The 16,508-nt window shown below is 38.6% G+C and overlaps 1 protein-coding gene across 2 annotated transcripts in view; it reads left to right on the top strand.

The window, feature by feature from the left end:
- LOC107739979 (regulator of G-protein signaling 3-like) overlaps window positions 1-16,508 on the top strand; it is a 96,814-nt gene that overhangs the window by 59,965 nt on the left and 20,341 nt on the right. For both annotated transcript variants that reach the window (XM_016552249.1, XM_016552248.1), the window contains exon 3: window positions 14,156-14,226. In XM_016552249.1, the coding sequence (XP_016407735.1) occupies window positions 14,156-14,226 (71 nt within the window). The remainder of the gene's footprint in view (window positions 1-14,155; window positions 14,227-16,508) is intronic.

Here is a 16,508-nt window from a genome sequence, read left to right as displayed (position 1 = left end):
GCGCTCAGTCAGAGAGTGTTCGGCGAGTGAAAATATATCTGTGCTAAACTTAGGCTATACTTAGCCTCCTACTCACACACTGGCGAGTAAAATTTGAGAATTTATTAGCCATTGGCTAATATTAGACATAATTTAGTCGCCAGAGTGAAGATTTAGTCGCATATGCGAGTGATTTACTCGCAATGTAGAGGGTTGTTATTATAAGAACGAATTGGAGCACTATGTTATTGTTTTATGTAAAGGTGCTTTGTCAATGGTAGCGCTCGCTAACTTGCTCAAGGACTCCTCTCTGTGCCAATCACAACAGGCTTGGCCAGCTGATCATTCAGAGCAGAGTAGGCTTATGGAAGGGAGGGGTTTGCTCTGAACTTGCTTGGAACGAATCGTTTCGAAATCATTGGCAAATGACTCTAATATTAAATGTATATTCTGAGAAAATTACAATGTTTTCTGACCTTAGATGCATTTAAACCTGTTGTAGAGGACTCCAACACAATATTAGGACACTTTAAAAAAACATATGACCTGCTCTTTAACAAATGGGTAACAAAACATGCTTTTTTGTTTATTAAATAATGGCCCAAATACTAGTAAATTGACTACCGCAAACCTTAGTAAATCATATTGTGTGTATCCAAATATCCAAGGCCTGGTTTACACCTGGTATTATGATGCATTTTGGTTGATCGGATCACAAATAGACGAGGGAGACACATTCCTGTTCACACCAGGTGTTTTGATCCCTTTATTCTCTCCACTTTTGACCACTTCTGTCCTGATTTATTTTGAAGGGAGGGTCTATGTGCCAGTGTATGTAGACTTTTTCTGATCTTTCGATTTAATATTGCGAAATAAGCTTGCACAATTTACATGAGCTGTAAATTGTAAGCAAATCCTTTAAATTTTACTTGTATTAAGAACAGAGTAAGATAAAAAAAAAAAGAAAATATAATTAGCTATAAAATTATAATAAAAAAATCTATATACAATCATAAAACAGAACTGTAAAGGGTTTACTTTTATTTTTGCATACTCAAAAATAAGAACAAAACTGTGTCTTTGTAAAATAAAGAAAACAAATAGGATGCACTATCAGCCATCTGTTTTCTTCTGGTCCGGCCAATAAAAATTAAACTAAACAGACTTTTTTTCTTTTGTTTTGAAACATGTTGTGTAGGCCTATTTCTTTTATTCCTATCATATATCATTTTATTTTTCTTTGTTTTCAGTGCAATTTGGTCGAAAGCATTTTCACTACCTCTGGAAGTGGTCAAAAGTGGACAAGCTCAAAACGTTTTACACCCTATGTTTAGCGTTGTCCACTTGTGATCGCCGAAAAAGCATTTTAATACTAGGTGTAAACAGGGCCAAAGAGCCTTTACCCTAGAGTTGTCATGGCAGGTTTGTACCACTCACCTTTACTTTGAAACATGTAAAGCCAAGTACATGAACTACCATGTGCTGTTTGAGTGTCTAACAGATGTGCATATGAAGGTCTAAATTGTGTATGCATGCTTTGGTTTAGTGTATATGAATGCACATGACACCTGCTAGCTCCTACAACAGGTTCTTATTTCTAGCTCTGCTAGGCCTTTCCTCTTCCTGTCTTTCTTCAGTGGTGTCACTCTCCATTGTGAAACGGGAACCCTCGGGAGCAAAGTCATGTCCTCAGGATTCTTATCCACATCAGTCTCACCCACAACCAGCACAATGCAAGGAAACTCCAATCCCGAGCACTCACAGAGACTAACACAGAATAAACAGGAGAGGTCAGTTAGAAACATGCATTGTCCATGTTTAAGCTACAAAGAGAGGAGGGAAATAATAATAAAAAAATGTGAAGGAAAATTAAGTCTGCGGAAACTGATTGCCCAGAAAGAAATAGCAGGGCTGACCTCTGTGTTGGATACTGGCAAAAAAAATAAAAAATAAAACTGCAATAAGAAATACTGTTTTCAATTAAGTCAAATTTGTCAACATATGTCATTAAGTTCAATTTGTCAAATACAGCCAGAAGCAAGTCAGGGCATTATATGGGAGAATAAAAGGAATGATAAAATATGTTAGTCACTCTTTAGATTGCAACATTTGGGTTGTGGAAGTATAAATCCCATTATTATTATTATTTTATTTTATTTTATTTTTCTATAGGAGAAATAATCGTGTTTAAAGGAATAGTTTAGGAATTAATAATGTTTTTGGTATATGAACATAAAAATAGGGCACAATGTACTGTTTTCATTTGAATGTTTTTTTTTTTTTTTTTTTTTAATAGGTGCGTAGGTTGTTGAAACAGTGCACACCATAATCTAAGCTATACATAATCAAAGATATACATTTTTATACAACAGTTCGTTCTGGTTCTCAAATCTGATTGGTTGAGAACCGTGAGATATTGTACTGGTATCGCTACAGAAATATGCATAATATATACAGTATATATATATCTGCAAAATGTTAATTATTTTATCATACAAAATGCTTATTTTTAATATAGTACTGACCTGAATAATATATTTGACATAAAAGACGTTTACAGATATTCCACAAGAGAAAATAATAATTATATTTATAAAAATGACCCCGTTCAAAAGTTAAAATACTCTTCATTCTTATTGTTACCTGGATGATCCTCAGCTGTTTTTTTTATTTTCTTTTCTTCTTTTTGATAGTTGTTCATGAGTTCAATGTTTGTCCTGTACAGTTAAAAAAAAATCCTTTAGGTCCCACAAATTCTTTGGTTTTCCAGTGTCTTTTTGTGTGTTTGAACCCGTTCCAATAATGAGATCCATTATAATAATGAGATAATTTTGAGATCCATCTTTTCACACTGTGGAATACATGATGCTTTAAAAGCCAGGGGTGTAAACTTTTAAACAGAATGAAGATGTGTACATATTTCTTATTTTGCCTAAAATATCATAGTTTTTATTCATTTAGTCCTACATGTTTCCCAGGAGACAAAATAAGTTCAATTTACCCTGATCTTCAAATTCAGTGCTCTTAATGCATAGTGTTTCTTTCTGCAGAATTCCTGACACAAACTACATTAAAATAACTACATTACCCATGATTCTGCAAAGAAATTTGCACCAGTCTGGCAATCAAAGAAAGCAAAGTATGCCAAAATACCTTTTAACTGCCACCCACTCCCATGAAGCACTGTTAATGATGTAATAGAGTCTCTCCATGCCCTCAAACTACTTAAGTATTTGTATATATATGCATATTTTGTAATAAATGTCAAACATATTGTTACAATATACATACTTATCCTATATATAAACCAACAGTTTTATATGTATCCGTTGTTTTTATCTTTATACTTCCAAAACCATGGCTGCTGAAAAAGTGGGCAGGCACTGCTGCAGTCTAGAATGAGAAGGATGCATAATGGAATGAGTGAGCAGCAAAACTAATAATATATCCCTGCATAAAGAACTAGTGCATTATAAAGCAGGCTATTGTATGTAATTACATGCATGGTTACGTATGAGTGCAGTATGTGTTCAGATAGGTCTACAGGTGCACACACAATCCATTTACCTATGTATTTTTCACCCTGACTTTTACAGAGATCGTGAAGAGTATAATAGGTCAATACAACTGTTGTAGCTTCATCAGCATTACAACCACCGTGTTTCTGTGAGCATTGCAATTATTACAAACTAATTAGTTACTTTTTTATGGAGTAACACAATATTGTTATGCATTACTTTTAAAAGTAACTTTCTGTTGTGATTTGTTTTGGCTTGAGCCAGCTTCGCTGTTGGTGCATCGAACTCAGTTAAGGTGTTGCGGTTATATTACGTCACATACACATATGCCAGCTAATTTAAGTAAAGTTCTTGCATCCCTGTGTCAATGTTAGAAGTTGATTAAAACAGGTATACTTCCATAAGGAACTTTAGTTCTAGCACTAATTCCAGAGTTGTGTGGAAAAACACCTACTGTTCATAATGATCATAATAATGAGTAAAGTGAATCATGCCAGCTCTCTCTATGTTTCATGCGACTGGCTGTTCAGAGTATCAGCAGTTTAGCCATGTGGGATTTGATGTATAATCTAATGCTATCATTGACTCCTCAGTGTGTCTGTCTTCAGTCTTTAATTCTTTAATATAGCTTTCTTGACATGTTTCCTAACAGATTTCCCTTTTTTGTCCTGATTTCTTTCTCTCTTTCTTTCTCTGCGGTGCGGCCCATGTGGGTAGGTTATTTTTAGCTCAGGGCCAATGCGCAAACCCGGCTCATGCTGGGAGAGATTCAGACAGAGGGTTTGATCATGTGTTTTGTGGTATGCACAGGAGGACATGAACCAGCAGTTTTCCCAGAGACTGGGATTCAGGGTCTTTTACAGTGTCAACAGTATTCAGCTTATCTTAACATTCACAAAGCTCATATTAATGTCACAGTGTCTAGTTGGTGTGCCCATGCATAGCCACCAGAGGGCACGCTTCTTAGTTTTGTTTGTTTCTTTGAACTTCAGTTCCCATCACCCTTTGCTTTGACTATCTAGTCTCATTACATTCAGCTGTGTCTCATTTACCTTGTTATCTCATCCACATATAAGCCCAGTTTTCTTTGTCTTTGGTTGCTGGATTATTGTTTTACTGTTACATGTTTTCTGTTGCTTTGTTTTTGCCCTGATGTGGATTACTCTGTTTTTTGGACTCTTCATTAAATGCTGCATTTGGATCTTCTTGTTTTGGAGTATTCCATGACAATTAAAGACTTAACTGTCCTTGTGAAAAAGAAGTACATTTTAGCTTGCTTTTAAAAAGAGCGCCTATTACTGAAATAATATGCTTTAAAAGAATATACTCAAATGCAAACTGAATGTGAGGTTTTCAGACAACTTTTGCATCTTGTTTGTAATAAAAATAAACATATATTATCAATTTATATTAAATGCAACTAGTTTAACTTAAGTGTTTTTTATTACTTATAGTGAAAGATAAATATACTATGAAACCCTCATGGAAGCATCTCTCTTTAAGTACACTTAGGTGGCCTTTACATTAATACTGTATAATATGCAAGTACAGTTTTTTAAATACAATTTTAATATTTCAAGTATCCTAAGTGATTAAACACAATTCTTTTTCACAAGGGTATTGAGGACACACACAGGATATTACTCATATAGTACCATCATTATTGACAGTCTCATACAGTATGAAAGTATTATTGAAGTTTGCAAACATCATATTATTGATGCCTGCTGTATTATTTTTGCATTAGGGATTTAAGTAATGCCATAGCAACCACCTAGAACACTCTAGCAGGATCTAGGTTAAAAGCACTCAGAGCACCTCAGCAGCTGATAAGCAATGACCCTGGCGACCAAAAAAGTAAAAACAGTCCAGTTGATGAACAATTGTGACGTTCAGTAGTCTTCTGTATTGGAACATAACTATGGTCACCCTTTAGTGTGCCAATACACACACGTCACCATAGCTAAGAATATGGCCCACCTGCTCTGGAATAAATAAATACAGTTATAGCGACATGAATTGTGCGATGAACTGTTTACATAGCAATCTGACACTACAGTCTATACTAGCCAGAGAGTGAGCAGCGCTTCACCCAACATAGCCTACATCAACCAGTTCATGAAGCCTTATCCTTACTGTTTAAACATTATCCTTACAGGTTTTAAATTATTTTCTATTTTCTATTAACATGTGCCTAGTATTGCACATGCTAGATACTGCATATCTAGATAGAAATTTGGCATTTATTACCAGATGATAGCTGACTCTGGTTCCTCTAAAGGTTGATCTCTCTCTTTAAGCTAACTCTCTTATATTTGTTTATTTATTTATTGCCACAGTTGGTTTTGGCTTGCTCACTGCATGGCAGAAGAATAGTTTTCTGTAAAGTTCCTTTGAAACAATATTTTTAAAAAATTGACATGGCCTTACTTGGCAAGTGATGGAAACATATTTCTAATTCATAAACATCCTGTTGAGAAACACTAGGGTAAATATTGTTACATCTGCAATCCACCTGAAGGCTTCGCATGAATGTTTTATAGAAGCCTGCTGGTCACACACTAATGGACTTCCTCTAACGTCATTTTATGTGTGTCAGTATCATTCTAATGTTTTTACTTGACATTTTAGTGGGCTCTTTTCATTGGAGAACAACATTTTGTACATAAACTGTAGGGAAATCCTCCTGAAGCAAAGCTGAGCAGCTCTCTTTAAAGCACATGGATGTTTAGTTTCTGAGTCACCGCTACTTTTGAGTCCAGAGCTTTAAAGGAATAGTTCACCCATGAACTAAATTTAATTCTGCTACCATCTACTCCAATCAGTCTGAAATATGACTGTGCTCTTTTCCAAGAAAGCATACAATCCAGTTCTTTAAAAAAAGTCAGTAAACACATCAGTGATGTAAACTTGTCTATAAAAGAAAATAAATAAATATACATACCCCCACCCCCAATTTTGATATTTTTAATCAAAATATTCATACATATCCGTAGGTTTTGGAGAGTTTTTTGGCCTGCATGTTGACAACACCACATGACTGATTAACCCTAACCCTTTTCAAATATCACTTGATACCCCCTAACAGCTAATAATAAAACGTCAAACCACATTTTTTCTTCAAAAGAATTTGATTCATTTATTGATGCTTTTTCTTCATTATGTTGTTTCATCATTATATTTTATTGACCCCCATATGACTTGTATGCCATGTTTCTAGTCTACTGAAGCCATTTTATAGATATTTAGAACAGACCAAAATTGAAGTATTATTCACATAAACCTTCCTCTCTGTCACAGTTCTGAAATACCGTTCTCCATGCACTGTTTGGCTACAACATGCAATGCCATTTGGCATTAATTACGTCAAACTTAGTGGGACACATTGCCTGCTGGGATGCATCAAGTTTGTATATGTAAACCTGAATAAGCTTAGAGAGGCATAGTGTAAAACATCATTTTGTGAACTATTACTTTAACTCTTAAATTCTTAGACACAAGGGCTTAATGTACAGCCAATTTGGTACAGTACATCAGCAAAACGAATGGATTTTGGTGTAAACACATATAGATGGAAGCTAACATCATCTGAAATCATCACAGCCAATTTTAAGAAAAAATACATCTTCTATATGAAAAATACACATGCTGTAAGTGTAAGCAACAGTTTTTGCACCCCTGGTCTATATTTCTGTTATGATGAATAGCTAAATGACTGGAAGATGCCCTGTTTTCAAAAGGTACAGTATTAAGTAAAAAATGACATTTCTTTATTATTAATTATACAGTATCAAGATTACAATAATTACAATGGTCAGTACGTAAACACCACTTTTGGAAAGTATCACAGCTTGTAAATTTTTATTTTAGCCAGCTAAGAGCATTTCAATTCGTGTCTGGAGAATTTGCACCCATTGTTCCTTGCAAAAGAATCCTATTCTGTAAATTCTTAGTCTGTCTTGCTCTTTTGAGAGTATATCCACAGATTTTCAGTGATGCTTGATGGGACTTTGAGAGTCATGGCAAAGCTTCAACTTGCACATCTTGAGGTAGACCATTGTGGATTCTGCATGTTTTTAGGAGCAGGATTCTGTTGTGAAAGCCACCCTCTTATCATCTTAAGCTTTTTTACAGACAGTGTGATGTTTGCTTCCATAATATTTGCTTCCAGTTATTTAATAAGATCTATTATTTCTTTTAGCAGCGAAATATTCCCCATGTCACTGGCTCCAACACAAGCCCAAAGCATGATCCGTCCAAACCTATGCTTAACAGGTGCAGAGGTGATCTTTTAATGAAATTCTGCAAATTTTTCCCTCCAAAAACATATGTTCAAGCATATATGTTTGTTTGGATGTTCATTTGCTAACTTCAGACAGTGAATTTTGTAGTGAGGAGGCAGGGAAGCTTTTCTTGACTTGATTCATCCACAAAGGTATATTTAGTGCAGCACCACAGTCTGCTAAATCTTCTTGAATCAGTCAAACAGGACTTTGATATGCCTTTCTAGCAATCCTACCAGCAGTTGTCTCTGAAAGATTTCTTGGTCTTCCAGACCTCATCTTGACCTCCACCGTTCCTGTTTACTGCCATTTCTTAATTACATTACGAACTAAGGAAATTACTGTTCAGAGGAACCCATGGTTTTTGACTGTTGTGACTTTTGAGAAGTCAGAGTATTTACAAAGCTTTAAAATTTGCATCAGCTGGCCTTTCCTAACAATGATTGTGAACAAGCTATAGAGCTATAGACCTACAGTGCCTTGCGAAAGTATTCATACGCTAACATTTTTTAACATCTTTGCAAATTTATTAAAAATAAAAAACTCAAATGATTCCATTGCATAAGTATTCATATCTGGGACAGTTGAAATTTAGCTCAGGAGCATTCAAATTGCTTATAGATGTTACTACGCTTCGAGTGAAGTTAACCTGTGGCAAATTCAATTGAATGGGTATGATTTGGAAAGGCACACACATCTTAATAAAAGGTCTAACAGCAAAAACCAAGCCCTGAGGTCAAAAGAATTGCCTGTAGAGCTCAGAAACAGGTTTGTGTCAAGCCACACATCTGCCAAATATCACTGCAATAGCACACAGCAAGGGTGGCTTATAGACAACTCTGTGAATGTCCTTGAGTGGCCCAGCCAGAGCATGAGCTTCAACCCAATCAAATAATTCTGGAGAAACTTGAAAATGTGCATGAAAATGTGCAAACTGACAGAGCTTAAGAGGTGAAGAGGTGAGGAGAAGAATGGCAGATAATTGCCAAATGATGATGATCAAAGCTTGTCGCATTAAACAAAAAAGACTTGAGACTGTAAAGGTGCTTCAGCGAAATATTTAGTTAAGGGAATGCATACTTATGCAATGTACTTATTTCAGTTTTTTTATTTTTAATAAATTTACGAAGTTGTGACAATTCTGTTTTTGCTTTGTCAGTATGGTGTATGGAGTGTAGATTGATGTGGAAAAAAGTAATTTAAAGCAGTTTAACATGAGGCAACAACATAACAAAATGTGAAAAAATGAATGGGGTATGAATACTTTCACAAGGCACTGTAACAAGCTAATGTCTGAGACCTTGGTAAAGGTTATCTGAGAGCTCAAATCTCTTGCATGGTGCACATTTCCTTTTTTTATACTCTAAGGGTGTATTCCCACCAGGAAAGTCTGCTAGTTTTTTTTGTTTGGTGCAGTTAGCTTTCACACTGCCCTTTTTGCAAGTGAACCAGAAATTGTAAACAAAACCACATGTGTGCTAAGATCATACATTTAACCGTAACAGAGTCCGTTTGGAAGTGGACCGAGGCCACCTCTTCAGCTGGGTCTCAGTACGGTTGTTTGGTCAGCACCTGAGTGCGACTGCTGTATTCACACCTGCCCAAAAGATCCAGACCAAGGGGGGAAACAAACTTGAGTTCAATTCAATCGAACCAAATGAGACAGGTGTGAATACACCCTAAAAGTATAAACAGACCTAACAATCTTTATAGCCTACTTGTTGGAGAGTAGTTCATTTTTTTACTCTCTTAACTATTCATAGTAAGTAATTAAGGAAATAAATAAATAACAACAACTAGAGGTGCACAAACTTTTGCATGCCACTGTGTGTGTGCTATACCAGTTTTTTTTTCCATCCAGCAGTTCAAAGTGAATATAATGTGACATTTATATAAACTTGTGTAAATCTCTTTGATTGCAGTGTTTTAAAGTCAGTAGTACACAAGAAGCATTTCACAATTGTGAGGTAAAGAGAAAAAAAAAAATAATCTATGCAACCTCTCCTGCTCCTGGCATCAGAGCTTACAGAAATGGCTCCTCTGGGAATCTGGGTTTCCTGCTTCTCACATTCAGGGTCCAAAGATTAGTTGCTTTGTGATATCAGAGCTGACCGTTCTGACCCCTGTGAGACTATGGGTGGGTTCTGATAACTCTGATAACTGGTGGTGGTTGAGGAGAGACCCCCCCACATGATTGTAAAGCACGCTGGGTGTACAACAGTAGTACACAAGAAGCATTTCACAATTGTGAGGTAAAGAGAAAAAAAAAAATAATCTATGCAACCTCTCCTGCTCCTGGCATCAGAGCTTACAGAAATGGCTCCTCTGGGAATCTGGGTTTCCTGCTTCTCACATTCAGGGTCCAAAGATTAGTTGCTTTGTGATATCAGAGCTGACCGTTCTGACCCCTGTGAGACTATGGGTGGGTTCTGATAACTCTGATAACTGGTGGTGGTTGAGGAGAGACCCCCCCACATGATTGTAAAGCGCGCTGGGTGTACAACAATACACAATAAAGCGCTATATAAATGCATCTTTCAGTCATTCATTCATTCATTCAACTCTGTTCTCAGAACTACCCATCTAAATTCAGAACTACCCATTTAAAGAGTTTCTTGACTGTAAGACAACTCAATCATGCACACCGACGTTATTAATGCTAAGGGGTGTACCTATAGATACTTGTAAATAATATAATATTAAAAAGCTTCTGTGTAGAGTTGTTTTGAACTACCCCTGTACTGAGGTGAGTTGTAACTATACCTAATAGAAATTATGGACTTCATTTTAAAGTCGGTGTGAAATTAAAATTTCCCATATCTAGTTTATAAATGCATGTTATTGATAAAATCACATGCATTTGGAAAATAGATAGAGCTTCATTGTGAACGATTCATCCATGCACTATTTATTTATTTGACTTTAATCAAAATAGCCATAACCCAATAAACGACAGACTTCTCTCTAGTGATACAGTTCTCCAATCATTTAGTCTGCTTAAAAACACCCACATATCAAGTCAACAGCCTGCTTTTTTTTTTTGGTAATTCATTACACTTACTGTCACGCTTCACGAGGGAGGAACGAGGAGACGCTGGAGAATACCTGAACTAGAATTTAATTCAATAAACAAAGGGATACAAATACTGGAACTTATAAATGACATTTAACAGCGGACGGGAAACAAGGGGCAGAATACACTATAAATACACAGACACCAATGGGACACACCTGGGAGCAAATTAACTAATTAATCAAACACAGCTGGATACGAATTCACGCAACGAGGACAGGAACAGTAAAGACCAAATAAGGAAAACAGGAACTCAACAGGAATATACACGTGACAGATCGCCCCCCTCCCGGACGGTGCGTCCCGCGCCGTAAAAGTACCATTGGGGAGAGGGGGCGGGTGCAGGACTGGAACAGGGCGGAGACAAGGAGAGCCTCCAGGGCGGACCAGGAAGCCATGGCGGAGCAGGGAACTCAGGGAGCCATAGCGGAGCAGACAGTTCAGGGAGCCATGGTGGATCAGGGGACTCAGGAGGCCATGGCGGATCCTCCGTGACCTTAGCTGGCTCGGCCACCACGGCCACGGGCATATGCCCTCCCCTCCACTTGAGGGCGCTCGGGAGGGGATTCAGGGACTGGAGCTAAACTCGGGGACTGGAGCCTTTACTGGGCTATACTCGGGAACAGGAGCCCTCCCTGGGCTTAACTGGGGTTCAAAAGCCCTCCATGGGCTGAACTGGGAATCAGGAGCCCTCCCTGGGCTGAACTGGGGATCAGGAGCCCGGCCTGGGCTGAACTGGGGATCAGGAGCCCGGCCTGGGCTGAACTGGGGATCAGGAGCCCGGCCTGGGCTGAACTGGGGATCAGGAGCCCGGCCTGGGCTGAACTGGGGATCAGGAGCCCGGCCTGGGCTGAACTGGGGATCAGGAGCCCGGCCTGGGCTGAACTGGGGATCAGGAGCCCGGCCTGGGCTGAACTGGGGATCAGGAGCCCGGCCTGGGCTGAACTGGGGATCAGGAGCCCGGCCTGGGCTGAACTGGGGATCAGGAGCCCGGCCTGGGCTGAACTGGGGATCAGGAGCCCGGCCTGGGCTGAACTGGGGATCAGGAGCCCGGCCTGGGCTGAACTGGGGATCAGGAGCCCTTCCTGGGCTAAACGAGGAATCAGGAGCCCTCCCTGGGCTTAACGGGGAATCAGGAGCCTTCCCTGGGCTTAACTGGGGGTCAGGAGCCTTTCCGGGGCTAAACAGGGAATCAGGTGCCCTCACTGGGCTAAATGGGGGATCCGGAGCCCTTCCTGGGCTGAACTGGGGATCTGGGAAGTGCTTAAGAGGTGCTGGCACTGGAGGTCGCTCTGGAGGAGCAGGCACAGCAAGGCGCTTTCGAGAAGCTGGCACTGGAGCGAGCTCTGGGACTGGAGCCGACACTGGAGCAAGCTCTGGGCGGTAGTGAGCCATGACTGACGGACTTGACTTCGGCACGGCCGGCGGGCTGGAGAAAGCCACGGCCAGCGGGCTTGACTTCGGCGCGGCTGGCGCGCTAGACTTCGGAACGGCCGGCGGGCTGGAGAAAGGCGCGGCCGGCGCGCTAGACTTCGGAACGACCGGCAGAGTGGTCCCGGATTGGGATTGGAGTCTCTCCAGACACCGGATGACTGCCTCCTTCCAGTCGAGGTTGGTGGTGTCTGGGAGCTCCGCGGGGCAATGGTAAGTCATCCTGAGCCGGAACAGCGTCACGAGGGTTTCCCCCTCGAGGGAGCTGGTGAGGGCAAGCGGCACGAACACCCTTGCGTAGATGATCAGGTTGGGGCTCGCCTGAGCCACGGCGATGAACCTCGCTCGTTCCTCCATATGAGCGGGGAGAAACGAGTGGGAAAACAAAACACTTTTAAAAACGGGAAAAAAGAACGGGGAAAAAGGCACCGCTTACTTTCAGGTTTGGGGGTCCGCTGTTCTGTCACGGTTCACGAGGAAGAAACGAGGAGACGCTGGAGAATACGTGAACTAGAATTTAATTCAATAAACAAAGGGATACAAATACTGGAACTTATGAATGACATTTAACAGCGGACGGGAAACAAGGGGCAGAACACACTATAAATACACAGACACCAATGGGACACACCTGGGAGCAAATTAACTAATTAATCAAACACAGCTGGATACGAATTCACACAACGAGGACAGGAACAGGAAAGACCAAATAAGGAAAACAGGAACTCAACAGGAACATACACGTGACACTTACACTTTTTTGTGACGTACATCACAATAAAAAAAAATATAAAAAAATTGTCGCTCTTTCCATTTCATCACAACTTTAAATTTTGCATGTGTATTTATTTATTTAATAGACACTAAGTTATTTGTAGCTGTAAAATGGATGGTTGGATGGATTTATTTTGTTATTTTTTTTTAATACTAACCTCTATCAACCCAACTGTAGCAGTATATCAATTATATGAAAATAACACAAAAAAAATTCAGGTTAATTTATAACTGTATAAAAGGAAACATTTTATTATAAAACATCAAACAAGCTAGACAAAAGTAATATGGCCTGACAATTAAAAAGGGCAGCCATGGTATTTATATACAGTAGGTTTGTTTGTTTTAATATTTGCATGGTTAAACCCCTGTATTACAACTATCCACAATTTATCTTACTTTGCCATTACTCCTAAACACCATACACCACAATAAAGTAGAAACCTTCCAAGTCTAGAGAATAATGTGCCATCGCCACAAGAGTTTGTTGAAACAATATTTTTGCTTGATAAGGCCTAATTTTCAGAGGTGTGACAAATCCTGAGGGTGCTCAGACGCGATACAAAACATTATATATACAGAAGGGGAAATATCTGTCTAACTGAGAGGGCCAAGAAAAGCTGTTTATTGTCCAGTCGCAACATGAGAGGTCTGTGCCGTGTATGGCCACAGCCAGACCACGGGTCAAGATGGGACTTGCACACAATGGCTCATTCTTCTATATACAAAGTGGCCTCAAACCTTCAGACTGACCGCCCACTTTCGCTCCCCCTCCCCCTGTTTTCTCCTCGGTCTGTTCAGCCTATTATATCCCTCTGAGGACAGGAAGTGTAATGTGACTCCACGGTCTGAGCCCCATGCTTTAATCCAGGCATGGCTGGAGGCCAACTGAGCCTATCACATACACACACAATCTCACACACTCGCTGCTGAGGATTACAGAAACCAGGGTCACACACACACTCACACACACAGTGTAGAGCTATGGCCTGTACCAGGCGGTGAGGATTAACTTGTCTTGGTTTAGCTACTTGTGGAACTGGAATTCTGCATTGCTTTCCTTAACTGGATGATGCCGACTGTTGGTCTCTCCACAGCTGAACGCCGGCTCTGAATGCAGCTGTGACGTGGGTCCTGACGGGAGCAAGAAGAAGAAATCCAAAAACCTGTAAGTCCCATTCCCATTTTCTCTGCATTATATGTTTATCACCGGTGCTGGTGAGTGTTATCAGTCTCCACAAGTTACTTATTTTATCATTTGATGTGATGTGACAAGACTCTAATAATGCACAGTATTAGTTAATATTGGAATTAATATGAACTAAGATTAATAAATGCTTTAGAAGTTGTAGAAATGTCATTGTTAGTTCATGTAACTACATTGTAATATGTTGGATTTTTCAAAGTTGTAAATAAAGAGTATTGGGGTACTTTTGTACAAGAAAATGCTAGTCTTTCTGCTTCAAAATGTAATGTTTAATTCAATGTGTCACTTGCCATTTCTTTGAAATTGTTTATTACATTTACTAGCAGTTTCTGAGTGGAAATTGTTTTGCAGGTAAATCCTTTTCATTGTATTGTTGTTGACTATTGTTAACAAATGGAGCCTTATTATGAAGTGTTACTAAGAGATTTATAAGATTGAACCAGTATTTGAGACAGTTTTCATTTGATTGAAGACAGTAGTAGCACATTGTGAAATCAGATTGATTGTAGTCAGAATTTAGATCGGCTAGGTATTTGAATTGTAAAAAAGGAAACACTACCTTTTACCTAATTTGGCCAAATTTTAAGGTAGCATTGTATGCAGTCTATGTGTGTTGCACAAGCTATAAAAGAAGCTATAAAAGTTGTGTCCTACATTTATAGTTTCTCAAACTTCTTCAGTTGCCTGATGGTTATGATGTTGTTGTCATAGCTCACTAGAGCTTGTGTGTGTGTGTGTGTGTGTGTGTGTGTGAATGTCTTATCATGTGTGATACTGTGTTAAGCTCTTCACAGACAGTTAATGAGCCTTTGTATTGTGAGGTGTGAATTGTGCCAAAGTGTCTCTAGGTATATATTAACACTTTTCACACCTACAGAACAATAGCATTAAAACTGCTCCTCATGACATCAACTGCCCTGTGCTCTTATAGTGAGGTCAACACAATAGAGGAAACGTTTTTACTGTCTGGAACGGTGAGCTGGAACTGTCTGAATCAAACTTGAACATTGTCCAGAGAGAATGTTTCTTTTGATATGGTGACTCAAATTTAAATATTTAAAAATTAGCCATGTTATATGCAGATTTGGTGACACTCATTTAAAAAAAAAAGTTTCAGTCGTCACCATTACTATTCCTTATTATTCTAAGAATTAACTATTTCCGCAAGCCTTTAAATCTAGTATCAAACTTCAGCATTCATCCTGTTCTGTAGAGATGAAAAACAGTGTCTTGAGCCACATCCAAAGAGCAGAAACTACTTTGATATTCTATTTAGTACAGCATTTGTGATAACAACATTCAGGGCACCTGCACTCTTTAAAAAAATTAGGGTTGGATTTTTTAATGTTTTCAAAATATGTCTCTTCACCAAGGCTGCATTTATTTGACCAAAAATACAGTAGTATTAAATATTTTTTAAAATCTTAAAAAAAAACTTTCACTAATATAAAACAGTCATATTGTTACTGTTTAAAACAACTGTTTTCTATTTTAATGTATTTAAAAACAAAACAAAAAATATTCCTGTGCTCAAAGCTACATTTTTAGCATCATTACTCTAGACTTCAGTATCACATGATCCTTCAGAAATATTCTTATTTCTGATTTGCTGCTCATCAAACATTTCTGATTATAAATATTAATGTTGAAAACAGCTGTGCTGCTTTACATTTTTTTTTTTTTTTGAAACTGTAAAACAAATTTTCAGGCTTCTTTGATAAATAGAAATGTGGCTTTTTTTTTTTTTTTTGAATTCACAGAATTCCTTTCTGTGACTTTTGATGGATTTAATGCATCCCTTCTGTATAAAAGTATGAAAGGGTTAGTTCACCCAAAAATTAAAATTCTGTCATTAATTACTCACCCTCACGTCGTTCCAAACCCGTAAGACCTTCGTTCATCTTCGGAACACAAATAAAGATATTTTTGATAAAATCTTAGAGCTCTCAGACCCTCCGTAGAGAGCAATGTTCCCAGGCTCAGAAACGTAGCAAGAACATCGGAAAATAGTCCATGTGACATCAGTGGTTTAACCATAATTTTACGAAGCTATGAGAATACTTTTTGTGGTCAAAGAAAACAATAATAACATAATTTATTCAACATTTTATTCAACAATTCTTCTCCCCAATGCTGATTCTGTTGTTTACTTTCAGTGGATACTCTCCAAAATGGTGGAAGACGGTAATTCGGGGAGAAGAATTGTTGAATAAATTATGTTATTATTGTTTTCTTTGCGCACA

This window comes from Sinocyclocheilus rhinocerous, unplaced genomic scaffold (assembly GCF_001515625.1).
Source record: "Sinocyclocheilus rhinocerous isolate Xijiao unplaced genomic scaffold, SAMN03320098_v1.1 scaffold285, whole genome shotgun sequence".
Taxonomy (NCBI): Eukaryota; Metazoa; Chordata; class Actinopteri; order Cypriniformes; family Cyprinidae; genus Sinocyclocheilus; species Sinocyclocheilus rhinocerous.
Note: the sequence above shows the minus strand (reverse complement) of the source record. Positions and strands in the feature narration are given on the sequence as shown.